The sequence below is a fragment of the Prunus persica genome, chromosome G5 (genome assembly GCF_000346465.2).
Source record: "Prunus persica cultivar Lovell chromosome G5, Prunus_persica_NCBIv2, whole genome shotgun sequence".
Classification (NCBI taxonomy): Eukaryota; Viridiplantae; Streptophyta; class Magnoliopsida; order Rosales; family Rosaceae; genus Prunus; species Prunus persica.
The window spans coordinates 10253840-10281014 of record NC_034013.1 but is presented as its reverse complement, the minus strand read 5'-3'; the positions used below and the strand labels follow the sequence as shown (position 1 = coordinate 10281014).

Sequence of the window (27175 nt, the reverse complement as noted above, 5' to 3'; positions counted from 1 at the left end):
GGTTCCAAGTTAAATCCTCCGCATGTGCTTTTTTGTAACCCAAAAAAAAGTCAACACTCAATTTCTCATCAGGTTTTCCCATGTGTCCCTGCCCCACGTGAAGGGGCATTATACACACACGTGACTTCATCAACAGAAACGACGTCGTTGGAATAACCAACCGTCATTTGAATAAGGAAACCGTTGGTGGCAGTTTTTCAAAACCAAACGTCTACCCGCGCCTCCAACAACTGCTCTTCTACAAAACCAAACCGTTGGTGGCAGATTTCAGTCACAGAAATCGCAAAAGAAAATGAGAACCCAAACGCCAAAATTAGGGCACAAGACCCTCCTCTTCCTTCTGTGCTTCATCGGGTTTCTCACTCCACACGACGTCGTCGCAGTTCAGATTCTTTCCAAATCGAAGCTCGAGAAGTGCGAGAAGACTTCCGATTCCGGAAACTTGAATTGCACCAAGAAGATCGTCCTCAACATGGCCATTCCTAGTGGCACGGTAAACGACAAACTCACCATCCCTAATTTCACTGCTTGAAATTAAATGCAGGTAATGATTGTGAGATGTTTGATGAAATTACAGAGCGGCGGAGAGGCATCAATTGTTGCCGAAATCGTAGAGGTGGAAGAGAATTCAAGCCAAAAGATGCAAAATTTTCGAATTCCCCCTGTTCTGACCGTCAACAAGTCCGCGGCTTATGCATTGTATGAGCTTACGTACATACGAGTAGGGTAACTGAAACTTTCTTGTTAACTTCTTACTTGGTACTTTTCGATTTCCATATATGTTTTAATTGGTACTTGTAACATTTGTATAGGATGTTGCCTTTAAACCGGAAGAGTACTATGTTAAGACCCGCAAATGTGAGCGAGATGCAGATGCAAAAGTTGTGAAGATATGTGAGAGGCAAACAATCTTTTAGCCTTTTGTTGTTTCCTTCACTGGTTTTTAATTTTTATTGAGCTTTTGATTGGTACAAGTTAAAGGGTTCTTATAGTTTATTGTCTCATGCCAATATAGGGATTTTACCTTTGGGATTATACATTTTAAGAGTTACTTGGAAGCTGCAGTTAGGATCGTAGATTGTGTCCATTTGTCGGGTGAAAATATGGGACCAAAAACTTGGGTGCAAAAGAAGACAGAATATAAAGGCGATGACTGCTTAACCATGTTTACTTTGGTTGCCATGTGAAATGAGTTTGCTTCACTTCTTTTACTCCTCAAAAGTCTGAGTTTGCTTACACACCTTCTTGCTAGTCCTAGTCGTTATTGATGCCGATTTACATTAAATGTTGTTTTAGAAATTATCATTCTGAGGTAGATTCTTATGTTTATGTTACCAAGTAAAGGACATTATATTTGTTTTACGGGGCTTAGATGTCAAAAAGATCACTAGAAATGTACTTACTCTGTATAGAGAGACTTATTAAAAAAATATCTGTTTGGTCACTTCAGAGTTTTGAATGCTTAGTTGGACACTTAGTACATGAGGACTCAGTGTGAAGGAAGGTTCAAGACCTTCATCATATTTGGTAGATTTGTGATGTTCAATATACGCAAGAAAAAACCTCTTCAATTTTGATATTATGGCACTTAAATTTAACCCTAATCTTATTGTGGTGAGTGATAGTGGTGTTTCTAGAAGCAGCTACAGTAGCCTTAATTTATTTATCTATTTAAATTTGGTTTCGTTAACTAACATGCTGAGGAAAAAAAAATTCATTTAGAAGGGGGGGAAGGGTGGTGGGTGGTTGCCTTCATAGACAAACATCATATTCTTTACCATGTTTATATATATGACCAGTGGACTTCCGTTGCATGTTCTGTAGGTTACGGGATGAAAACGATCACATTATTGAGCACACTGAGGTGCCATTTCTACAATCTTTAGTATATGTACTTTCAAAGTTATCATTTTATTTTTGTGCAAGTAGTACTTTTGAGTCTTTAGTATATGTACTTTCAAAGTTATCATTTTATTTTGCCTTTTTTTTATTTTTTTTATTCTTTCTTATAGATCAGGGGTTCTATAGCATTATATGTATACATATTAGGCCTTGTGACATCCCACAATAATTGTTTCTCCACGTTGTCACACTATTTAAGTACATCCCATAATAATATTGGTTGCATATGGTTATTTTCTCTGATTATTTATGCTTGTATTGCTATTTAGCTTACGTTCTAAGGTCACTCGCAATTTATTAGTAGATTGCTCTTGTTGAATTGATGTTGAAAAATGTCCAAAGTTATATGTTCAGTAGTCTATTGATGCTTAACAGTTATTATTTATCATAGATTTTTGTAAGCAGTTTGTGATGTATTCTTTTCTTCCATTTTGTCTGTTATGTTCTGCATAGCCAATCTGCTGTCCTTGTGGGCCTCAGCGGCGGGTACCTTCATCATGTGGAAATGTGTGTAAGTGCATTTTAGTTGTTTACATTTTCTTAAATTTTACTTGTACAATGCCTCTTGCCATCTTGGACTATTGAATTTGATACTTTTCTTTTGTTAGTTGATAAGTTGATGAAGGGAAAAGCGAATACTGCCCATTGTGTCCGTTTTCCGGGTGATTGGTAAGGTCCTTGCTTTAAGTTCTAAGTTCTTCATTGTGCTTATGTTTTTCTTGAAAGGTTCATAATTGATTTTTGATAAGTTCCAGCCGACATGCCATAGCTCTCTGGTTTATAGAAATTTATGAGGCTATGTCATTTTCCGTGGTAGTAGTTGTCTTTTTCTCATATTCTTTTTGTTTTACTTTCAATAAAGTTTTCATATAGAGATCATATTCATAAATTTTCATGAATTTGTGAAATATGATACATTTCTACCGTCAAATAATCTTATCAAATTTAAAATTATGTGAAGAAGCTTGGTTTTTCTTTTCTTCTGGGGAGTTACGAAGGTTGAACTAAGATTACTAAGAGTCCAATATTGTTTTGCTTGAAATAATTGTTTATGTTTGACAATATAAGTGATGGAGGCTACAACTATAAACAATTCTACATGGCCAATATATTTCCTTTTTGATGTTCTTGTTTATTCATACCCTTTGGCCATTATCCGAGAAGTGAATTTTTATTTGTTTATTTTAAAATCCACTTAGGTTCCATGTTTTTGGTATTGGACAGCGGTCAGTGGGATTCAGTGTTCTAGTTCAGGTGAAGACAGGATCTAAAGTTTCGGTATGTTGCTTCTCCACATATGTGTACCATTTATATATTCATTGCTTGTAATGTATTGTGCTTGTTTCTGCTATAGACAATTACTCATTACAATCTAATTCAGTCTTGTAACATGTGTTTGAAAATCTTGTGTCTTTTTCCTGTGGCGAAAAATTAGACCTCTGCTGAAAATTAGAGCTCATTTCATGTTGAACTACTATATACAATTTTCCTTTCCCCGTGGAATGAAGCTCCCTTTTCCCTTTTACTTTACAGCACTTCATCCTCTTATCTTGCTCTTAGTAATGTTAAATTTCATTTCATAACAAAGATTTATGGATACTTTATTTGCCACCAGGAAGTGCTTGTTGGTCCTGAGAATAGAACAGCGATATCCAATGATAATTTTGTACGAGTTAATCTTATTGGAGATTTTGTTGGATACACAAATATACCATCATTCGAGGATTTCTACCTTGTAATTCCGAGGCAGGTATGCAGGCTCCACCAATGTAATTTCCGTTAGTACCATTGGCATATATGCTTTATTTGAAGTATGTATTTCTTACGGGAGTAACTAGGTACAGCTATTCTTTATGTTAATGGTTTTGTAAAAGAGAATGTAATAGGTCAAAAGTTCACTACAATATTTGCACTATGTTTGGATGGTAGTGTTGGTCTGAGGTTCCAATATCACTCATTGGTTTGCATTCGCATTTTAAATAAGTGTGATTCTTGAAAGCATCTGCTATGAGACTGATAATATTAGAGTTACTATAAAAGATCAAGCTAATTGATTAATTTTTCTTTATAAACAGCCATGCAGTATTTGTTATTTTCTTCTATTGCTGAGAGTTTCATTTTCCTTTTGTGGAAGGGGGGTCCTGGTCAACCCCAGAACTTGGGGAGGAACCTTTCTATGTGGATGCTGCTAGAGAGAGTAAGGTTTTCTTTAGATGGTGTTGAATGTAATAAAATTGGTGTCAGTTATGAGGCTTTCAATGGGCAGCCAAACTTTTGCTCTTCACCATTCTGGAGTTGCTTGCATAATCAATTATGGAATTTCTGGGAGGTTTGTATATCCAGCCTGAAAGTTGTATCTTATCTATTGCATGCTTCTCTTTTTGGTTAGGTTTGTCTATCCAGCCTGAAAGTTGTATCTTCTCTAGTGTATGCTTCTCATTTCAGTCTTATTTTTGTTGAATGTATTGCTATAGTTTCGCATTGCTGACATTGGTACTGAAAGTTCCATAAGTGCTTCAAGTTCTTTACATAAACTATAGTGAAATCTCATGTTCTATCATATATCGTTGGCAGAAAGGCAGGAGTCTCTTTCTCCGTTTGTACAATGAGATATTTCAGAGGATTGTGGCTGTTTTATATTTGGTACATGGTTATTTTATAGCTGATGTGGAAACCGAGGAACAAGTTTTTTCTTTCTGACAGGCTGACCAGAACCGAATTGAAAGGAATCAGTTGCCACTTTATGGTGTGGAAGGAAGGTTTGAAAGGATAAACCAGCATCCAGTTATGTCTTAGCAATTTTAGAAGTACATTCACAACAATTTCTATCATCGGGATTTATTTATCATTTCTGATTGGATGCAGAATGCAGGAACTCATTCGTTTTCCATAGGAGTCACTGAAGTTATTAATACTAATCTCTTGATAGAACTAAGTGCTGATGACGTAGAATATGTCTACCAAAGGTTAGTATTTTCAGGCTACTGTATTTGACTTATTTTAGAAGGATTTTGTATTTATTAAAAGGCATGAACATCAACTCCCTATAATGAGTATGCTTGATTGGCTTGTATTTGAAATAATTGTTTCATGTATGGGCTATTCATTTTCAAGGTTTTTATTATTTCCTTAAGCACTCTTACTAATTTTATTTTCAAGAATTTATTTGTTAAGATGAGATGAACTTGGAAAACAAAGATGCCATTGCTCCTTTTTGTACTTTTATTAGCTAAAGTCCTCCTGACTGATATGCTGAAAACTGTGTAGGTTCTTTTCTTTTCGGTTAAGCCAAGTCACTCATGTAATTGATGGAAATAAGTAGTTTTAAACATTGTATCTTATCTCTGTTTGCCAGAGGTTCTGAGGGAGGCACCTTTATGTGTCTCTATTATCCCCATCTCTTTGCTGCCTCCGCACGTACATGATGGGGCTGGATGTGAGGGAGGGTATTCAATTGATATGTATTGTTGGTCCATTCTCTAACAACTTTAACTTTTTGAATTTAGTAGTTTTCTAATAATTAAAATGTGTCTTCACTTGGGACATCTAGAATCCAAATAACCAAGATTTTTAAGCTTCATATAACTTTTTGATCCTCATTAAGTTTCACTTATTGCCGAAGGTTTTTTTTATGCATTTGTAGGAGTCCTGGGAAAATCTTAAGTATCAATGTCCCAATGTTTGAGGCCCTTACTCAATTTGGAACTGCGACAATCACAACAACGAATACTGGTGAAGTGGAAGCATCATATAGTTTAACGGTACCTTATTGACTATTCTTAAATTTTAATATAGACTTAAATGGATTATCCTCTTTTCTTTTTCCCTTTTATTTTTGGATTTGTCCAACTTAAGATGCTAGAGTTAACATGCTCTTTTTATAAAATGGAAAACTGGTCTATTCACTATAGATGTTGTGACAGTTGGGATTGTTAGTGAAGCTGCAAATGAACTTGGAGACAGGGTTTTAATGCTTAAATTTGATTGTGATTATTGCACATGAAGCATTTTTGTCTACAACTTCAGTGAATGGCTGTTGCAATATGTAGTTTCAGATGTGATGAATTTTCCCATCTTGCAGTTTGATTGCTCTAGTGATGTCACCCTCATGGAGGTACTTTTTCCCTACTGCCCATGTATTCAGTTTTGAACATGATGATTATATTCACACAAATGATACTGTGTTTCAGGAACAATTCCTTATTATGAAGCCAAAAGAAACAACAACGCGAGCCTTCAAACTTTACCCAGCAACTGATCAAGCTGCAAAATATGTTTGTGCAGGTAAGATGAGACATGGTTCAGACAGATGATAAAGTAGCCCAAAGTATTTTTGGTAGTACTAACTTTTTTAGTTTGAATGCAGCTATACTAAAGGACTCTGATTATAAAGAAGTAGATAGAGCCGAGTGCCAATTTTCTACAACATCTACTGTCCTTGATAATGGATCACAGGTTTAGTCATAACGATGTTTTACCCTGTAAATCTTCATTCCTTTCAGAAGAAAGTTAAGAAGTTCTTTGAAGTCCAATGTATGAGGCACTTTAGATCAGCATGATTTCTTTAAGTCCGTTTTAAAGACAACAACTGAGAAATGATACTTTGAAATGAAATTAACCTTGTGGAAATTGATTTATGTGATGAATGAACTACTGAAGTCATTAATTGCTGCAGGGTAATCCTTTTAATCCACCAAAGACAGGCACAACCGGTTTCTTTGACTCTGTTGAAAGCATTTGGAACAATCTGTGGAATATTTTGGTAGATTTCGTCACTGGAAAAACTTGCAGGTACTTGCCTGGTTCAGTTTTTTATTCTTTAAACTTTTTTATGCTCTAAATTTTCATTTCTAGTAATGGTTTTGATGGCAGTGGTCCTTTGGTAACCATTCTAACGTGGATTTGTCTGTTCAAAATGCTGGTTGCATTCTAACAATTCTTAATCACGCCACGCCTTGCACACACGATCAGATATTATGCTCAGCTATCATATATATTCTTTTTCTTCTTGTGGATGCATCTGATGTTGGATTGTAGTTGAATTTGCACATTTTAAATCTCTTTTGATTTGTATGAAACCCGGTCCATTTCTCTTTGCATCTTTTTGTGGGCAGAAGGAAATGCCCCAGGTTCTTTGACTTCCGGTGCCACATACAGTATATATGTATGAGTTGGATTGTGATGTTTGGTCTACTTTTGGCAATTTTTCCAACAGGTAAACCTACTTTTTCCAGAAAATTTACATTTAAGCAGATGATTTCAGAGATGCAACGAATACATAAAATATTATGCATGGATGTGCAGTGGTTGTGCTACTGTGGCTTCTACATCAAAAGGGACTTTTTGATCCTTTATATGATTGGTGGGAAGATCATTTTTGGGATAATAATCAGCACACCAAGGATATTCGGAAGCACAGAAGTGACGTAGAACACTTGCACACTCATGTTCATAAACATCATGGGCATGAAGCAAGGAACCACAAGCATGGTTCTCATCATAAGCGAAGAAACATTCACAATGATCACAGGCGTAACCAGTTTGAAAGAGGCAGCGATTATTACTACCATCTCCACCACGTCCACAAAGACAAGCCCAAGCATGGGAGAAGAAAGCATTCAAGTATTATGCAGAAAGTTGATGAAAATACCGGATACCACAGCCATAAAAATGAAAGGAGACTAACCAAAGATTATTCATAGTGACCAGACCAGACCAGACGCAATCAAGTGAACGCAAGAGTGAATTTGGTATGTACAAAAGGCTTTTGGATAACAATCAGTTTAATCTGCATGCTAAACAGAGAGAGTAGTGGCACTTACAGTTTTATACTCTTTCAGTGAATTGATTTTCCTGTTTATATCTATTTTCTTTGGGTCGTGGAAGAATGCAAATGTAAAGATCTTTTTTCACACAGAATGTTACTAGTGCCTTTGTTAGATAATTTTTTTAAAATGTTGGATATCTTGGCATTCCTTTAACCGGTTCTTTTCTCTGCTTCCACCTTTACATGGCGATAATTTAACATTGAGAAGGATCTAGGTAGAAGCATGCCAATCTTTTTTCTTTGGCTTTATTGTATTACATAATTCATTTCATAATAGTGGTTTGAACCCGGGACATTCAGAGGAATTCCGAATCCTGACCAATCTAACCATATGAAAATTGCTTCTTATTTTAGAAAATATTCAAACTGAGGGAATGTCAAGCTCAATGCTTCTTGTTTCACAATATAAAAGCACATGACATTTCTGGTTCAAGTATCAGAGTTATTGGCTGTTTCCTGTTTCCTGTGTCTTTCTCCAGGATACAAATGTGGTAACCATCCGGAAATTGTAGCCCAGGAGTTAGGACTATATTTCCTCCTCTGATTGCTTCCCACCTGAAAATTTTGGATGTGAACATGTTACTCTCTCTCTCTCTCTCTCTGATTACAGGACATTAGTTCTTACCTGTACTTTGTGACTCAGCAATGGAGAAACACAACCATCTCCACTTTAGCAAAGTCTGCTCCTACACGGAGTCTCTATCCGCCGCCAAAAGCCATGAAATCTTTGGATGCACTATTTGTTTTCGTTTCCAGTAAATTAATCAACCATCTTTCAGTGCAGCTTAAGACTGAGAATAAATGGTAGATTAGCTAGAACAATACATTCTCACATATTCATCCTACCTCCCATCTCCACGGATTGAAGACCACAGGATCAGAAACTTCACTTTTCCATCCTTTTTTTTTTTTTTTTAATTTTTATAAAAAATTTATGAAAGGAAGAATATCAGAAGAGGTGTTGGGAGTGAAGAACTGTAAGGTCTCCCCTAGCAGTGGCAATCCCATTGAACTGTAAGGTCTGCCATGGCATTTGGGAATCATCCACCTGTAAACCCAATGTGTCATCCTTGGGGAACCACCAACTTGAATGGGATTTATCCACCGTAATCTTCACTTTTTAAACAAAGACGTGTAAGGAAAAAAGAAGAACTATTGAAATATATATATATGTATGTATATAATATGAATATTAAATTAGAAAATGCTAAAATTTTTAAACGGATAATAACTCATTAAAGTAAAAAATAAAAAAGGGACAATAGATACTTGAGTAATGGCTTTGTAGTAATGGATAATGCTCTAAAGTACTCTTATTGATAAACGAAAATCCGGGAAAAAAATTATTATTTTTTTTTAAAAAGCCCTAGTAAATAGTATAGCCGCACAGTTATACGTACCCTTTTTTTTTTTCTATAAATCGTATAGCCGCGAGGCTATACTCGGGGTTTTTATTTTTTATTTAAAATAGTATAGCCGCGCGGTAATACTCCGATGTTTTATTTTTAAAAAATAGTGTAGCTGCGCGGCTATACAGATTTTGACACATATAGGCACTAGGTAGGTCCTTTTTTTTTTTTTCTATAAATAGTATAGCCGTCTTGCTATACACGGATATTTTTTATTATTAAAAATAGTATAGCCGCCCAGCTATAATAGGACAATTTTTTTTTTTAATTTTTAAAAAAATCGTATAGCCGTCTGGCTTTACTACGGTAATTTATTGTAAAAATTGTATACTTGTTTTGACACGTGGGCACTTGGCACTAGGCGGGTCTCCCTTTTTTTATTTATAAATAGTATGGCCGCGTGGCTATATGGGGTTTTTTATTTTTTATTTAAAATAGTATAGCCGCTCGGCTTGACGTCGGTAATTTATTTAGAAAAAAAAATAGTATAGCTCGGCTATACCTGTTTTGACACGTGGGCATCTAGACACTAGGTGTGTCCCTTTTTTTCGATAAATAATATAACCATGTGGCTAGACTCTTTTTATTTTATTTTATATTTAAAATAGTATAGCCGATCCTATTTATTGAAAAAAATTAAATAGAAAAACCGTATATGACACCATTCCTAACCTCGCCTTCAGTTTTATTCAAAACCCAGAACAGCTCCGTCTTCTTTGGCACAATTACTTCAACAATTCACAACTACAGAACCTAGCCACCGCTCCCTTGAGTTTCTGGCATCTGGGATGCCTTAGCTAGCGGTAACAATGCTTGCGAAGCCATTGCCGCAATTCGACGTGGAATGGTACTCTTTAGGGGGTAAAATCTGCTCCTTGTTCATTCAATACTGGTTTCTAAATTTCTCTGCACATTTGACATGTTCTTATAGTTTGGCATTAAAAGTTTACAACTTTGTTATTTGTTAAGGGTGATGTTTCAGGGTGTGTAGCAGAATTTGATAAGGCAATTGAGTTGGATCCTCGCCAACAGGCATGTAAGTCTAGTTGTAGTTCTTGATAAATGATTTTGTTTTTTTGGGTGGTTTTTGGGATATGAATTGCTGAATTAAGTAAGTTACATAGTGTTGGCTATGGTTTTTATCAGATCTTTGGCAAAGGGGGCTATCACGTTACTATCTTGATAGGTACTAGTTCTTTGATGGTTCTTGTTAAGGTGCATGTCAACTAAGCTGGGTGTCTTTATGCACAGGTTTGGAGAAGGGGCAGAGCAGTCGATTTGGTCCAACTTAAGATGCTAGAGTTAACATGCTCTTTTTATAAAATGGAAAACTGTTGGTCCATTCACTATAGATGTTGTGACAGTTTGGATTGTTATTGAAGCTGCAAATGAACTTAGAGACAGGGTTAATGCTTAAATTTGATTGTTATTATTGCACATGAAGTATTTTTGTCTACAACTTCAGTGAATGGCTGTTACATGGAGATCATTAAACATTGAGAAAGATCTAGGTAGAAGCATGCCAATCTTTTTTCTTTGCCTTTATTGTATTACAGAGTACATTTCATAATAGTGGTCTGAACCCGGGACATTCAGAGAAATTCCGAATCCTAACCAATCTTATTTTAGAAAATATTTAAACTGAGGAAATGGCAAGCTCAATGGTCCATGCTTCACAATCTAAAAGAACATATGGTGGCTCTACCCTCTCGGACATTTCTGCTTCAAGGATCAGGAATTATAGGCTGTTTCCTGTTATCTTTCTCCAGGATACGAATGTGGAAACCTTCCGGAAATTGTAGCCCAGGAGTTCGGACTATATTTCCTCCTCTGATTGCTTCCCACCTGAAAATTTTGGATGAGAACATGTTACTCTCTCTCTTTCTCTCACTCTCTCTCTCACTCATTACAGGACATTAGTTCTTTCTTACCTGTACTTTGTGACTAAGCAATGGAGAAACACAGCCATCTCCACTTTAGCAAAGTCTGCTCCTACGCAGAGTCTCTGTCCGCCGCCAAAAGCCATGAAATCTTTGGATGCGCTATTTGTTTCCGTTCCCTTTAAATTAATCAAACCAACTTCATTGCAGTTTAGGACTGAGAATAAATGGTAGATTAGCTAGAACAATACATTCTCAGATATTCAACCTACCTCCCATCTCCATGGATTGAAGGCCACAGGATCGTCATATATTTCTGGGTTTAAGTGTACCGTTGTGTTACTAACCATAACTCCCCAACCTGCTGGAATTGTATATCCTACACCCACGCCAAATGGTAATAATATGTCAAATTAGAATGATTTCCTATAGCAGGAAAACAATACTCTATGTCATTCCTACATACCCTTGAAATTGATTTCCTTCAGCGCTTTTCGAAAGATGCATGGAGCTATGTTTCCCAGTCTAACCGTTTCGTTGATGAACTGCAAGTTGAAAATTTCAGTTTGTAAAACAGAGGTCTGAATAGAGTGGATTTCCCTTCAAGAACTGAAAGTGAAAATGTCAAGATTCACCTGAAATGTGAAAGTCATTGATTTATATTCTTTCCATGTAAGTCCCGAATCAGCATTTTTCCTTTGTTTTAGAATCATTTCGTGCTCTTCCTGGCATAAGATAGAAAATGTTTATAAGGTTATATATATATATATATATATATATATATATTATAAACTGTTTGGTAACACTTTGAGAGTTCAGACCGTTAATTGCTTTAGCACCAGAGGATGGTCTGATAGAAACTTGATGGCTAAAGTCATAGCAATTGAAGTTGTTTCAAAGCTCGCAAAAAGCAGCACAAACATCAAGTCCAGAGAAATCTCCTCTGTCAAGATTGTTCCCTCTTTCTCAAGTTCTTCAATCACGTAATCGAAAAAGTCGTTTGGCTGATCTTGGGACTTTCCTCGTCTTTCCCGTAGCATGTCTTTCAGCATTCCTATCGCCCTATTCCTTCCCTGCATAAAAATTTGAAAGTGATTGAGACCAAGAGGAGAGACTACATTCTCAGAACTTTTTAGTTTTAAAGTCAGCTTTGAGGATCTAATTCAATGCCTCTATGAGCTTTTGCCTATCCATGGAGAAATATGACCTTGTGAAAGAAAGAGACAAGCGTTGATTTACGTTTACCTGCAAACATTTGTGATAAGCTGTTCCAGGGATGTCCAAAGGAAAGGAGATCAATCCTTGTATGAATGCAACAAAGTTGTCCCTTAAATTCTCCGAGGACTTACTCGAATCATAGCTGATAAGTTTCTTTGCAGTGAGATCAAATATCATCTGCAAAGACCAAATTAATCTGACTTCAAACAAGATATTAACTTTTAGTGAAATTTTATCAAAGAGAAGAAAGGTTAGGCTGAAAATTACACTTGCAGTTGCATCTTTTAGTTCTGTAATGTCCTGACATGACCATTGTTGTAATCTGCTGAGAGCCGCTTGTTCAACATCAGGGATCATCTTTTTAAGGCTTTCGGGTCCAAAGAGATGCAGCACCATGTTCTTGAGATATTTGTACATAACCCCATGCAAGGAACTAACATTTTGCTTCCCAAAAATCTCTGTGAAGGTATCTGGGTACCAACTTTGAAACAAATTTCCCTCTTGTTGGAACACAAAGTAATTCAGATCCGGGTCTGTCGAAATAATAATCGGTCTTCCCACCAAATTAGTCCTGAATATTGGTCCATATCTGCAAAGTCCAAAAATGCAAGATACTAGTAAGGAATATTAAAAACAACTATGCTTGAAAAATTGACAAAGTAGTAGCTGTTATATATGGTATCAGAAACTTCACTTTTCCATCCTTTTTTTTATGAAAGGAGGAATATCAGAAGAGGTGTTGGCAGTGAAGAACTGTAAGGTCTCGCCTAGCAGTGGCAATCCCATTGATCCCGGTGGAAGCTTGCCATGGCATTTGGGATTTCTCCACCTGTAAACCCAATGTGTGATGCTTATAATAGCTAATGCTGCCATGCACAGAGCCCACATTTTTGCCAAAGTATCAGTCCAAGTTCAGAGGAGATCTTTTACTGAAGATTATATTACACTTACAAGACGAGAAGAGGTTAAATAGACAGGTCAGACCAAACTAATGTCACATCATGGCTCAAATTAGTTTGGCTTGTGACTCAAACTAGTGCATAGGCGAGCCAAACCAACCCACTCGTGAACGGTTTGATTCAGACATTTTCTTTCACAAGCAATTAAGCATATATTATAATATTCTTTTACGTGTATCCAAAGAAACTTCACACTGTTGGTGAAAAAGGAAAGGGGAACTTCGAATGCTTTAGCCAGTTTGAGGGATAATTGAACTTCTTTTGATCTAGATCCTATTTACCTATGTCGGTGTGAAAACTAGAATACGCTAATTCCTTAATTAGCTGTTTGTTAATTGTAATTAGTATAGTTCACTTTTTTACCCAAGTAAGGATTAGGGATGGCACAAATCTCTGCCGGTACAGGTACTTGTCAGGTCCCCGATCTTAATGGGGGGAAGATTTCGAGGCAAAACAAGTATCGGGTAAGGGAATCCCCAAACTTGAAAAATCCCTTACGGCAGGGATGGTATTGGCATCCCAGTCCTCGAACCCGACCCGAAAATATAAATGTTTATAAATAAATATATAATTATAATATTTATGTTTAACCCTAAGTTAACCTCCCTCTCCTAATTCTTCATAATATATGTTTATCTTTATATAAAAAGCAAAAGGCAGAGAATGGTGAAACATTCAAAATACCAGAAAATGCCATTAGTTAATTCAAATATTAAGAATTGAAATGATAATTAAATGAGGATAATATGGTAAATTCACATTTTTCATATTTAAAAATTAAAAATTAAAACAAAATCAGATAATAGGTCCTACTTTTATAGAACATAAGAGCATCCACATTGCGGGGGTGTATTTTCGAGGGTGTAAAGCCACTTTTACATCCCTTTTACACCTCCGGAGGTTGTAAATGTAGTTTTTGCTCCAATGGGAAAGATGTATAATTGATTTTTTTTTGGCTTAATTCGTTATTGTGTTAACTTTATAAAATTAATTTTTTGTGCATTTGGTTTATTTTATTTTTTCAAACAAATAGACCTAAAAATATATAAACTCAGAGAAGATATGATTTCATCAAAAATAAATTAAAGCTAGCTGTTTTTTAAAATTAAAGCTGTTGGTCCAGCAATGTAACCGTTGTAGGGTGGGGGGGATGGCAACCAAAAAATGGGCCCACATATGAATTTTGGTTCAGCAACTTTTTTGCTGACTTTTCTCCACTTTATCTCACCTTTTTTCAGTTGGGTCCCACATGCAAAAGATGTAAAAAAATGATGTACATGTACATCTAAATTTGCATATCAGGGTGGTGATGCAAATTTACACTGGTTTACACCTTCCCATTGTGGGTGATTCCGATCACAAAAGGTGTATATTTAACATACACCCCATTATACATCCTCTGCTGTGGATGCTCTAACTACCCATGTTATCTTTTCTTAATTCTAAAAATAAAATAAAAAATAAAAAATAAAACTAATTGGCACATGCGTGAGCATATACCAAGTGGCTAGTAATTATAATATTTGTGCTTACTTTTTATTAAATTTCATACTTATTTATTTTTGTGAGATTCCAAAATTTGTAAGATGATCATGATGAAGATTTGGATTATATATATATATACATATACATATATATATATATATATGTGTGTGTGTGTGTTTTGTCAAATTGAATTGATGTGATTTTGAATAGTTGAATTGAACTTTATAGTTAATTTGGATGTGTTGATTGATAATTTAATATGAAACTTAATGTTAAAATGTATGATTTTTATTTTTTTATTTTTTTATTTGCAAAAAAAAATCGGGGATTCTGGGCGGGTATGGGGGATAGTCCCCCGACGGGGACGGGTACGGGGATTCTTTGAAACCTATTAAACGGGGATGGGAGCGGAGATGGAGAGCGGAGACAGGGATGGTATTGTCATACCTGACCCATATCCGACCCGTTGCCATCCATAATAAGGAGAAAACTATTCTGCCATATCCTCCAATCTCTTCTAAGAAACGTTGCTCTCATTTACAACACATTCTGAATGTAAAGATCTTTCCATTTCTTTGATGTTAGTGGAATACTTAGCTTGCAACATTTTAAAAAAAGAAAAAAAAAGAAAGAAAGATGATGCTGAAACATTTTCACACAAAATTTTAAGCCCAATAGGTGTGGGGCTTTTATCACAAAAAGCCTCAATTATATAAGTAGTGGAATCACTCATTATATATTGTATATATTTTTGTCAAGTTTCTGATGTGGGACTTTATATTGTTCAACATGTTGGATATTTTATGCATTCCCTTAACATGTACTCTTTTTTCAGCTTCCACCTTTACATGGAGATAATTAAGGATTGAGCATGAAACTTTGTATGCCCACATTTATTTATTTTTTGTTTTTATTAAATTGCATGATACATTTCATAATAGTGGTTTGAACCCGTATCTGAATGTGGAAGCCATCCGATAGGGAAAAAAAAAACACCTAGGGAATTATCATAAACTGGGTGAAAGTATTATCTGAATGAAGTAATGTTATACGTGTAACGAAAACTCATAACAGGAAGTAAAAGTATGAATAAATAAAAACAGAGATGGAAAAATGTAAATAGAGTGAGTGAGGAAGAACATTACTGCTCTTGATTCATAGAATAACCAAAATAAAACAACTTAAACATTGTGAAACCAAATCTATTACAATAAGCATACTTGGTTTAAACAAGTTGCACGAGGTAGTCTGCTTGCGCCCTTATACAGTAGCTTAGACAATCGTTTGTATTTAAAAAAGTCTGTTACAACTAATGTGTCAAATTGAGGAATAATAAGGTAACTAAACTATCTAGCTAGTTACAATTCTGATCACAATTGCAAATTCAGGAAATTAATCATGAAATCTCAATCAAATTCAACAATCTAGACCCACTAAATTGATCAAGCAGGTAACTGGGATTGCCTTGCCCTTTCAAGAACAGAAAACATGAACATGGATTTGGAGGTATCCCAATAAAGCCCAATTTTATCATTCTCCTCCAAGCCTCTCCTATGCACAAACTCTAGTCTCCAATCTCCATTGAGAATGTAGCTCTCGGCCGACCCCCAAAGCTTGAAAGTCATGTGATGCCTGGTGTTTGTATCGCAGTCTTCAACTATAACTTCTATGCCCTCTCCACTCTTAACCCTTTTGGCAAACGTGTCATCCAAGTAATGCAAAACATGGTCGATGACCGGTTTTTTCGGCATTAGTAGCCTTGAGCAGCTTCCAAGGTCGCTTACTGTCAGCTTCTTCCTGATTTTCCAAGGCCCGTGATCCTGAGGCTGTGGACTCAGCGTAGTTTCCGGCACTACTGGGTTTCTTTTCTTCTTCTTTAATTCCTTGTTCATATTATTCGTTATTTTCTTGTGTTTCAGATTAGGAGGGAATGCGGAAAATCTGAGAGGAGCAGGGTCGAATTCCTCTGCTTTTCTCTGGTTTGTGTTGTAATTCCAAGTTGGATCACACAAAGTGAGGGCAGTGGAAACTTGGCCCGGTAGTGGACAAGGATTTGCACTGCTACTAGCACGACCAGGGTTTAGGGCTAGGAGTGCTGAGAGCTCATTTTCTTCCTCCATTGTTAATGTTGAAATTAATAGAAGAAAATCAAACTACAGAACAATCAAATAATGAATTCTAGTTGTTGGGGAGAAACGGAGAGACGGGTTTTTGTGCTTGATGCTGCTTGGAATGAAATTGCCAAGAAGTGCAAGAATGTGTGGGTATTTATAAGGTTTTTGTAGCATATCAGTTTGGGATCTGGAAACATCCTTTTTCAATTGGGAACTTGCTTTTCCTTGTTGGGTTTGGTTTAGATGTTAAGGCTTTTTATTGTATCCGTTTGGGGTTAGGAAAAAGGATACATTGCTACACTTTTTAATCAGGAAACGTTTCATTTCCTTTCCTTGTTGGGTTTGGTTTAACCTTCAGTGCAGCTTAGGACTCAGAATAAAATGGTAAAGAGGGTTTGCTTGCCAATATTAGCTACAACAAAATCCCATCTCCATGGATTGAGGGCCACAAGATCATCATATTTTTCACATAATTTTTTTTTTTTTTTTTTGGAATTTCAAATTTATAGAAAGGACCAAGAAAGTCAGAAAACACCCCGAGAAAATAAAGAAGAAAAAGAAATGCTCAAGTAATAGTTTGAAAGCTTTGGTTTGTTACAAGTTTTCTAAAATACATGAAGTATTGATGAAAATACAAAAAAATATAAATTAGTATTATCAAAATGGAATCATAAGTTTTATCTTCTAGACTTATGGTTAAATTTTCAAGTAACTCAAAATTGTCATCATTAAGAACTATTTTTATGTCTAACAAAAATTTATATAGATAAGAATAAATAAAAAATAAATAAAAGACATGATATTCCTGTGAGTGCGGATCGAGAAACTAGTATATATATATTATGCATTATAGCTAGAGTGGCTAAAATGTTAAAATATTTAGAATATTTATATTTTTCCTTTTCTTTGACAAGGCAATATTTCATAGTTGATGCACCAATGTTAAGTGATTGTTGTGACAAAACCATATGAAGTTTTTGTCTAATATTGGTCTTGTAGTCATTTTAGACCCTTAGATGAGGTCCTATATCTTAACAGTTGGATCAAACTAATCAATTTGATCTAACGACTAACTAATTTGATCTAACAGTTAAGAAATAAGGTATCACCTAAAGATCTTAGACAAGACCCTCACTATAGAATTCTACAAGAGGGACAACATCCTAAACGGCCATAAAAAATCACATATTTAGGCCGAAAAGCCCATAGCCCACAACAAGAAAAATTAGCCCAAATTGTACAAATTTGGGTTGAGCGGCCCAAACAACTTAGGCGTATAAATAATAATATTTTATTATTAGCATCACAATGTCCCATAAAGCCAGGCACAAGCATGGGCTAACTAAGAATTTGGTAAGAATTATAAAAGGTAGAACTATTCTCTTTTGGCATGCTTGGGTCTAGTTTTTATTGAAATTATAAAATAAAAATAAAGACGAAGAAAAAGGTGATGGTGATGATGATGATTCAGGTGCATTTTCACACAGAATGTTACAACTTGTAAGTGTGGGCACGGTTCGGTTTGGTTCGGTTTCATCCTCAAACCACAGCTGAACCAATTAAACTTTTACGGTTCGGTGTGGTTCGGTTGAGCTAAAATTAAAATGAAAACCGAACCAAACCAAACCATTCATATCCGGTTCGGTACGGTTTGGTTCGGCCGGTTTAGCATAAAAGAAAACATCATTTTCTCTGTGTCACCGAACATGTTCATTCTCAAGTTCCCTAATATCAAACGCATAAAACATTCACTAATCATACAAGAGGTAAAGAAAAAACATACAAATAAAAGAAGCTGCAAGCAATAATAATTATTAGAGAACATGATTCTCAAAGAAATACAATCTTATTGTGCTTAATTATATAGTTATTACAAAGGAAAAAATAGGACTGGTGGTTTGGTGACAATTCTCCACACTTGTATCTTCCCAAGTGCTGCACCAGCTTTTGTGTGGTATTAAAAACACTAAGGAGGCATGAGATTCCTCTGTTGGTTTCCTCCCCACGCATGTCTCTTCTGTTGTTCACAACATTTGATCTTTTCTCTTGTGAACAGGCATCAAGCATTAATATCACATAAGCAACATTTTATATACATTATTCTATGAACAAAACTAAATCAAAGCAAGGTATGCTACAGTCTTTTTGTACAATAAAATAGATTAGCATATTTTACAACCATAAAAATGAAAAATTAGGCCTCATAGAAAATACCATTTTATTTTTCAACTCTCTAACTTTTTATGTATAACCAGTTATTGGAGACAATACAAAAAATAAAGTAGTAGACAGAACTAGCATATTTTACAAACCCAGCTGATGATGACGATCCACCACCAACAATATTCCCATAATCAATCCTTGCATAACCTGGTGGTCGATGATGGAACTTGGGTTTTGTAGAGATGGATTTCGCTGAGGACAAATGGGTGGGTTTCGCCGAGTTCGAATCATGTTGGCTTGAGTTAGCGTCGAGGGAGAGGGAGAGGGAGATGTAGCAGAGAGAGGGAGATGTAGCAAAGAGAGATGGAGAAATAATGAGAGGGAGTTTCAGCTAGGGTTAAGAGACGAAGGAAGGGAGATAGGAGAGAGGCTCTTCTGAGGGAGAGAGAATGGTTAGATAACTTAGATGTGTCCGTGAGTTGTAGTTTTGGAGTCCAATCAAGTGTTGCAGGGTACATGGTACACTCTTAAATAACCACTCAAACCTTGCCACATGTAAACTAAATTAAATAAATAATAAATTGATTTATAATCGGTCCGGTTCGGTTTAGGACAGTTTTTAAAACTCTCAAACCACAGCTGAACCAAACCAAACCGGTTCGGTTCGGTTTTTCAAAATGTTGACTTTTTCTTTGGTCAAAACCAAACCAAACCAATCCAATATAATCGGTTCGGCCGGATTGACCGGATCGGCCGGATTGATGCCCACCCCTAGTTACAAGTATATCCTCATTTTGATAAAATGTATTATATGTTGGATTCTACATTTGTCTTTAAACGGTTCTTTTTTCTCTTTTCTGCTTCCACCCTTATACAACTAAACATTGTTCGAAAAAAAAAAAAAAAAAGGAGGAAGAAAATTGGTGTAGAAGCATAAAACTTTGTATGTGACCCCAAACAAAAATATGGGTTGGTCTTTGTTTGTGGAGAGAACATGATATAATTGCTTTTCTTCTCTGTACATATTCCAAATGTGATGTTCTTGATCTGTCATCCTCTTTGCAGCTTGAGAGAAATAAAAATCCCGGTGCAAAATATGTCAAGCTGGAAAAAATCTCCTGTGCCTCTCTCTCTCTCTCTCTCTCTCTCTCTCTCTCTCTCTCTCTCTAGCCATACAAATGACTTGCCTACTAACATTTCTGGTTTAAGCATCTGCAGCTATATAATGCTGTTTTCTGTTCCTTGTATCCTTCTCCATGATCTTAACATGAAAACCATTTGGAAATTGTAAACCCGGAGTTCGAACTATATCTCCTCCTTTGATTGCTTCCCACCTGAAAAATTTTGGATGCAAAAAAATGTTATTAGTCTCTCTCTCTGTCTCCTTGCCTCTCTCTTTCCCGTTCTCTCTCTTTGATTTCTGGGCTTTCTTACCTGTACTTTGTAACTAAGCAATGAAGAAACACAGCCATCTGCACCTTAGTAAAATCTGTCCCAACACAGAATCTCATGCCACCACCAAAAGCCATGAAATGTTTTGATGCACTGCTTACTTCTACTCCCTGCATTAAAACTTACTTTTTAGTACAAACAACTGAGGTGTAAGGACAAAGGGTTAGGAGATTTTCAAGCCAAGATCAATGCAGTCTGATATAATATTGAAACTCACCTCCCATCTCCATGGATTGAAGGCCACAGGGTCTTCATATTTTGCTGGGTTTAAATGTACTGCTGGGGGACAAACCATTACTGCCCAACCTGCTGGAATGGTATATCCTGCACAACAAAATTGGTATGACAAGTCCAATTAGGATGATGTTCATAGTTGAAACTTATTTTATAGTTGAAAACAATACTATGTGTCATTTCTACTTACCCTTAAAGTTTATTTCTCTCACTGCTTTGCGAAAGATACCGGGAACTATATTTGCCAGCCTAACCGTTTCGTTGATGAACTGCAAGTCAAAATTTATCAGTTTTTTACTTTGTTCAACAGAGGTATGAACAGATTTTGTATAATTTGCATCTCTTTTTTTTTTTTTCTTTTTTTTTTTTTTGTGGTCAACATTTTGCTTTTAAGCATTGGAAGTGTAAAGAGTGAGACTCACCTGAAATGTGAATGTCATTGACTTGTATTCTTTCCATGTAAGTCCAGAATCAGCAATTTCCCTTTGCTTTATAATCATCTCATGCTCTTCCTGACATAAGATGTAAATGTTAAGAACTTGTTAGGAGGGGCGACAATGAGGATGTTGAAATCAATAGCATGGTTTGAAATGTTTTCGTACCGTTAATTGCTTTAGCACAAGAGGATGGTCTGAAAGAAACTTCATGGCTAATGTTATAGCTAGAGAAGTTGTTTCGAAGCTTGCAAAAAGCAGCACAAACATTAAGTCCAAAGCAATTCCCTCTGTCAGGATTGTTCCCTCTTTCTTAAGTTCTTCAAGAACATAATCAAAAAAATCAACCGGTTGCTTCCGGGACTCTGCTCGTCTTTCCTGCAGCATGTTCTTCAGCATTCTCATTGCGTTTTTCCTACCCTGAGAAATTGTTGAAGGTCAAGAACAAGAGAACATACTTGATTGTTTTCAAAATGGAACTTTTTGCTTTGATTGGCCTTGTGAAAGCACGAAACAAGTGTTGTGAATGATACTCACGCAATTACCTGTAAACATTTGTGATAAGCTGTTCCAGGGATGTCCAAAGGAAAGGAGATCAATCCTTGTATGAATGCAACAAAGTTTTCCCTTAAATTCTCCGAGGACTTATTTGAATCATAACTGATAAGTTTTTTTGCAGTGAGATCAAATATCATCTGCAAAGACAAATTGATCAGACTTAAAACAAGATATTAACTTTTAGTGAAATTTTATCAAAGAGAAGAAAGGTTAGGCTGAAAATTACACTTGCAGTTGCATCTTTTAGTTCTGTAATGTCCTGATATGACCATTGTTGTAATCTGCTGAGAGCTGCTTGTTCAACTTCAGGGATCATCTTTTTAAGGTTTTCGGGTCCAAAGAGATGCAGCACCATGTTCTTGAGATATTTGTACATAACCCCATGCAAGGAACCAACATTTTGCTTGCCAAAAATCTCTGTGAAGGTATCTGGGTACCAACTTTGAAACAAATTTCCCTCTTGTTGGAAGACAAAGTAATTGAGATCCGGGTCTGTCGATATTATAACTGGTCTTCCCACCAAATTAGTCCTGAAAATTGGTCCATATCTGCAAAGTCCAAAATGCAGAACACATGTAAAGAAGATGAGAAAACAAGAACCAAAAAGAGGAATTAGAAGATGGCAAGGAAGAAGCAGCTGTTTAATTATCAGAAATATCACCTTTTCATTCTTTTCTTGATGAAGGGAGGAATATCAGAAGAGGTGTTGGGAGTGAAGAACTGTAAGGTCTCTCCAAGTAGCGGCAATCCCATTGAACCTGGTGGAAGTTTTCCATGGCACCTAGGATTTCTCCACCTATAAACCCAATGCGTAATGCTTATAATAAGCAATGCTGCAAGGCACAAAGCCCACATCTTTGCCAAACTATCAGCACTTCAACTTCCAAGAGGAGATTAGCTGAACTGAAAGATCACAACAAATATATATATATAAATATGCTGCACTCGGTTTTTTGACAGAAAAAGAAAACAAGGGACAGCTTGAGATTACTTGAAATGAGAAGATGTTGAATGGAAAGAATGGACAGAGAGGAGAAGGAAGTGCTGGCATGTATCTGAGCATCCATTAGGAGATCTTCTTAAATAGACTGGCCAAAACTTACAACTTGTCAGAATAATAATAATAAATTTCAGCTATTCTCTTTGTTTTGTGAAGTTGGTTGTTGCAAAATGATATATTAGTTGGAGATAGAATAAATTATTTTAGATTAATTCTGTCTAGAGGGACACTTATTACCCTTTGTCAACGCCCTCTATAAAATTGGATTAAAGAGAGAGCCTTGCATGACTATGAACCTCACAGGATGCTTCCTCTCTCTCTCTCTCTCTCTCTCTTGCTGAATGATTTGTGGTTTTTGATAGGGCAGAATTCTGGCCTTTTTTAAGGAGATTTTGCAGGAACAGGACACTTCCCTAGATTTTTGAGTAGATTGAGGTTCACAGTATATGCCTAACTATAAGCTTAAGCATCTGAAACCAACTTCATGTTGGAAATGTCAAAACCTTATTGGGTTTTACCAACATCTGAAATCTTATCAATATCTAGGCTAAATACCAGAGTATCTATGTATGATGTTGCAGTTTCAGTTTCATTTTCTTTATTTCTTTGTTTGTTAGAATAAGATCTTTTCCTAGATATTTGCTTTAGTCTAATACTAGAAATGTCAAACTCTCAATCTTAATGCCTACATCAATAGTGATCTCAAATGGACTGAATCTTAATGCCTACATCAATTCTGATCTCAAATAGAGTGTCCTATATGTTTAATGCAACTACCATTTATGCTTTCGATTATTCTTTTGTATGAAATTCGTATCATAATCCTTTTCTAACTTGATGACTTTGTGTTATATTCAACGTGCAGCAGATCTCGGGTTCGACTAAGTCTCTATTAAAAGTTCAGCAGATTTTGGGTTCGACTAATATTGTGCTACATCCAAAATACATTCAGGAGGTCTTAAGTTCGACTCACATCTAATCGATGGTAAACAACCATGAATTCATAATGAGAATTTTCAAGAGTAGGTGTGCTAAGCTAGCTGATGAGATTGACCCATTTGGACACATAGAGCACCGCCCCATTGAGCCACGGACTAAAATGGGATGCAACAACTACAACCACAAATGCAGGTGTAGGTCACTGTGGAGCATGATCACAATTATATGCAAATTACATTATAAAATATATGTTTAATCCAATATGTCACCATAGTATAGGAGGGAAATTTCACATGTAAATACATCAATTAATGGAGCTTATTAGGCTATGCTTAGGGCTAGAAAACATAAGTATGGAGATCCTCCAACCTTGTCTCCAGGTTTTCTTGTTTTTCTTTTGACTCGGTAAACACATTAATCAACCATCTCTCAACCCTTCTGCTGACAAAATTTCAGATTTGCAGACAATACAAGATAGCATGACACAGATTACTCAACTACTTAGCACGGCCTTGTATAAAAGGGCTTGCTAGCTATGAGTTCAAGATTTATGTTATCTTAGATTTTTTATATATTTTATTTTATAATACAAGCGATAGTCTAAACTATAAGGGTGAGTGAGGTTTTTCTCACACACACTTTCAAGATGTCATGAGATTTCGAACCTGAGATTGTTGGTATGTAAGTTAATGATTTTTTCTACTAGATTAGATCTCGTTGGCATGTGATCTTAGATCTTTAAATTAAAAAATTTCAACTTAAAAACTTTAGAAAGTTACGAGTATTTTCCATTGCACTTGAGATTCTTTGTTGGATTCATTCATCGCAATATCACTTCTCTTAAAAAACTAAAGGGTTTTCAATTTGTTGTTTTGTTTAACATGGAAAATGATCTCATGTTTGGTGGGGGACTTGGGAGTTTGGGGGTCCTACCTGTCTTGATTCTACAACGGCAAGGATGTGCTGGTGGGAACCCAATCCAAAGGGTCCACATCCAGAGATCTCCTATGTTTAGTTTCAATTATCTCTATTGACCTCACAGCCCGCCCTCATTTTGTCTACCAATTGAACGGTGTAAGATGATCCATATGGTTTGTTTATAATTACAGGGTGGCACACTGGCACTAAAACTGTAGGTCTGTGTCTGTGTGCTGTGATTGGACATCAAGTTTTTTCTTTTGGTCTTCTTTGGGGTTAATTGGAAGAAACAATCAAGACTGGTCAAACCTATATACAAGCATCTCTAACTTCAACTCTAGAAAACGTCACAATATATTCATGAACTTAAATCTGATTCGCCAAATTTAAGTATTAGTGTTCTCTTATGCTATTGGTGGACGTGTAACTAAAATTACTCAATATATAGAATCATATCTGAATGCTTAATTTGGATCGATGTTGTGACAACATAACAAGTTCAGATAATTTCGATATTATTCTAAATTTAAGCATCTCTTTAAAGAACGAGAATTGTCAATTTCACATAGTATGATATCTTTCATTATCCAATTATTAATCTGAATCATTAATCACGTATGATTTCAATATTAAGAGTCTAACAATATATATAACCTTACTCTCTCAAAGGCCAAAAAGAGTTTAAAGAGCAAAATTATTTGTTACTTGATGTTTGGGTTTTGAGTTACTCGAGAAGGAGAGGATTGAGGAGAAAGTTGTTGTTTTTGTCTCTACCGTGCGCATTGGGAATGCATTATGAAGCAACAGCAAAGAATAGTAGGAGTCAAAATTATGAAACTGCCTTTTTACCCCAAATTGCATGAGGAAATAAAATGACGGATTAAAAGCCAAGCCTAGCTATCATATTCTTCCATAAATTAAGGTTTTTTTATTTATGAAAATCATGTAAGAATTTGAATCTATATAACATTGATGTGCCACATTCAGATGTTGTATATATTTGAAGTTTGGGGTATATATTTGTACTTCTTAAAAAATGGTATTATTAAGCAATAAATTTGGAGCCCGTTTATAAATACTTCTGTAAGGAGCACTTCTTCTCTTCCCATTAGTGCTTTTGCAAGGAGCGCTTTTAGTTGAAGTTACTTGAAATATTTATTAAATATTCAAGTGCTTCTTGAAAACAACTTGAAAGTGCTTCTTGAAAAAGTACACACTACGTGCTCCTCTAAAAAGCACTTTTATGACCTATAAACATTTTAAAGTTTTTTTTTTTTTGCCCAATTTTGTTAGAAATCGCTTTTAACTCTTCTATAAGCAGTCCCAAACAGGGCAGATACATATGTGTGTTAACTATGATTCGATGACATGTAATTAAGCAATAAAACCAGTTAGATTTTGTGTCTCTATGATTCACACCCACTTGTGCCCTCAAGTTGCCATGTACACCAGCATGTATCATGTGTTAATTATGATTAGATGACATGTAATTAAGCAAGAAACCCAGTTGGATTATGTTTTACAATTCAATTAATTGTCAGAAGAGCTAATTAACTAAGAATAAAATGAGATTGAAGGGATCTGATGATAGCTTCTTTGTTTGGTAAGTGAGGATTAATGCATATATGCTTGCACGTGTATACACATGGCTAGCGAATGATCGTATCGCGTACATGCGTGTGTACATTAATTATTATAAACTAATAAGTGAAAATTCCTTAATCATGTATTAATAAATAATCTGGCGTTAATCAATGACAGATTTCCATTAATTTTTCCATATCAACCAATAATCAGGAGATTATAAAACACCAAGTGCTCTATGGGTCTACTACTCCCATATAACGGGAGTGGGGTAATCAGACAATTAATCTAATCCATGTGTTTAGATATTTAATCAATAAGACCCACCTTGACCATACAATATCACTCGATAATTGTGATGTTCTACAGCATTCTCAGTCTCAGAAGCTCAGCATGGCTTAAAGTGTAAGTCTCTTCTCTCACACACACACACAAATATGTATAAGGCCTCATTACATTGTAGTTCCCGTAATTTGTCTAATTTTCCACTCGAGGATGTATAGTTTCAATTTTCTCAATGAAAAATACTTGCTTCATTCTCCTGAAAGTAGGTTCATGTCAATCATAGGTTAACATATGTGTATAGATTTTTCTTTTGATATTTTTGATGAATTATTTTTGCATATGTATCAAATTGTGATTTGCAGGAAGTATGAATATCTCATTTCTTATATATATATCAAGCACAATCTCTTAACTCAAATATTCCTATGTTTCATCCTCACATGCATACACAAACCATAATATTTGACTCTCATTTCTTAATTTCTTGCATCAAAAGGTCCCAAAGCAAACATCGCCTCAAATAACCTTCATTTCACTCTACTGGTTGAAGGTGCTGAGCTAAGCAAGCTGAATATAAATAATCATCACTTATGACTTGATCTATCAAAATTCAAGGGCCTAAGAAACATGACCAGCTCGTAGGGTTTGAAAATATACAAGCTTTTGCCTTGTGAAACAATCCAATTCCCATTCGTTGGTCGCTATTGGCTTTTCTTTTAGTGGTTCAAGTTCATGTATTCAACGGTTTCTTGATTCAGCTACAATGAAGGGCACATGTTCCTTGACACGGGATATATGATCAGATAGAGTTAGC

General features: G+C 35.7%; 4 protein-coding genes across 4 annotated transcripts; 1 reads left to right on the top strand and 3 right to left on the bottom strand.

Moving 5' to 3' along the window:
• LOC18776904 (protein HAPLESS 2) lies at positions 223-10174 on the top strand. Its single transcript, XM_020563410.1, has 20 exons — positions 223-493; positions 578-721; positions 813-901; positions 1825-1864; positions 2356-2413; positions 2511-2571; positions 3102-3180; positions 3518-3652; positions 4037-4231; positions 4606-4686; positions 4768-4868; positions 5546-5663; positions 5984-6016; positions 6093-6186; positions 6269-6357; positions 6578-6693; positions 7017-7117; positions 7207-7652; positions 9822-9999; positions 10108-10174. The coding sequence occupies exons 1-18, from the start codon at positions 293-295 to the stop codon at positions 7602-7604; spliced, it is 2133 nt and encodes a 710-aa protein (XP_020418999.1). The 5' UTR covers positions 223-292; the 3' UTR covers positions 7605-7652; positions 9822-9999; positions 10108-10174.
• Positions 10191-13158, bottom strand: LOC18776946 (cytochrome P450 87A3). The gene is made up of 9 exons (XM_007210019.2): positions 12931-13158; positions 12504-12825; positions 12264-12413; positions 11840-12091; positions 11654-11743; positions 11485-11563; positions 11291-11397; positions 11070-11197; positions 10191-10983 (listed from the first exon to the last, which is right to left on the bottom strand). The coding sequence occupies exons 1-9, from the start codon at positions 13122-13124 to the stop codon at positions 10863-10865; spliced, it is 1443 nt and encodes a 480-aa protein (XP_007210081.1). The 5' UTR covers positions 13125-13158; the 3' UTR covers positions 10191-10862.
• LOC18775832 (putative B3 domain-containing protein At1g78640) lies at positions 16123-16800 on the bottom strand. Its single transcript, XM_020564746.1, has one exon. The coding sequence runs from the start codon at positions 16798-16800 to the stop codon at positions 16123-16125; it is 678 nt and encodes a 225-aa protein (XP_020420335.1).
• Positions 19616-22490, bottom strand: LOC18776652 (cytochrome P450 87A3). The gene is made up of 9 exons (XM_020564431.1): positions 22297-22490; positions 21862-22183; positions 21623-21772; positions 21246-21497; positions 21066-21155; positions 20834-20912; positions 20627-20733; positions 20392-20519; positions 19616-20291 (listed from the first exon to the last, which is right to left on the bottom strand). Exons 1-9 carry the CDS (start codon positions 22488-22490, stop codon positions 20162-20164), a joined length of 1452 nt encoding a protein of 483 aa, XP_020420020.1. The 3' UTR covers positions 19616-20161.

What these genes read in the sequence shown, in the direction of transcription:
- LOC18776904 (XM_020563410.1), top strand. Translation starts at nt 293, where the DNA reads ATGAGAACCCAAACGCCAAAATTAGGGCACAAGACCCTCCTCTTCCTT. An exon ending in AATTATGGAATTTCTGGGAG is followed by an intron (nt 4,232 to 4,605) that starts GTTTGTATATCC and finishes TCTTTCTGACAG; the next exon opens with GCTGACCAGAACCGAATTGA. An exon ending in AAAGGATAAACCAGCATCCA is followed by an intron (nt 4,687 to 4,767) that starts GTTATGTCTTAG and finishes GATTGGATGCAG; the next exon opens with AATGCAGGAACTCATTCGTT.
- LOC18776946 (XM_007210019.2), bottom strand. Translation starts at nt 13,124, where the DNA reads ATGTGGGCTCTGTGCATGGCAGCATTAGCTATTATAAGCATCACACAT. An exon ending in TAAAAGATGCAACTGCAAGT is followed by an intron (nt 12,414 to 12,503) that starts GTAATTTTCAGC and finishes TGGTCTTTGCAG; the next exon opens with ATGATATTTGATCTCACTGC. An exon ending in TGCTTAGTCACAAAGTACAG is followed by an intron (nt 10,984 to 11,069) that starts GTAAGAAAGAAC and finishes CAAAATTTTCAG; the next exon opens with GTGGGAAGCAATCAGAGGAG.
- LOC18775832 (XM_020564746.1), bottom strand. Translation starts at nt 16,800, where the DNA reads ATGGAGGAAGAAAATGAGCTCTCAGCACTCCTAGCCCTAAACCCTGGT.
- LOC18776652 (XM_020564431.1), bottom strand. Translation starts at nt 22,490, where the DNA reads ATGTGGGCTTTGTGCCTTGCAGCATTGCTTATTATAAGCATTACGCAT. An exon ending in TTGTGCTAAAGCAATTAACG is followed by an intron (nt 21,156 to 21,245) that starts GTACGAAAACAT and finishes ATCTTATGTCAG; the next exon opens with GAAGAGCATGAGATGATTAT. An exon ending in GAGAGAAATAAACTTTAAGG is followed by an intron (nt 20,734 to 20,833) that starts GTAAGTAGAAAT and finishes TTTGTTGTGCAG; the next exon opens with GATATACCATTCCAGCAGGT.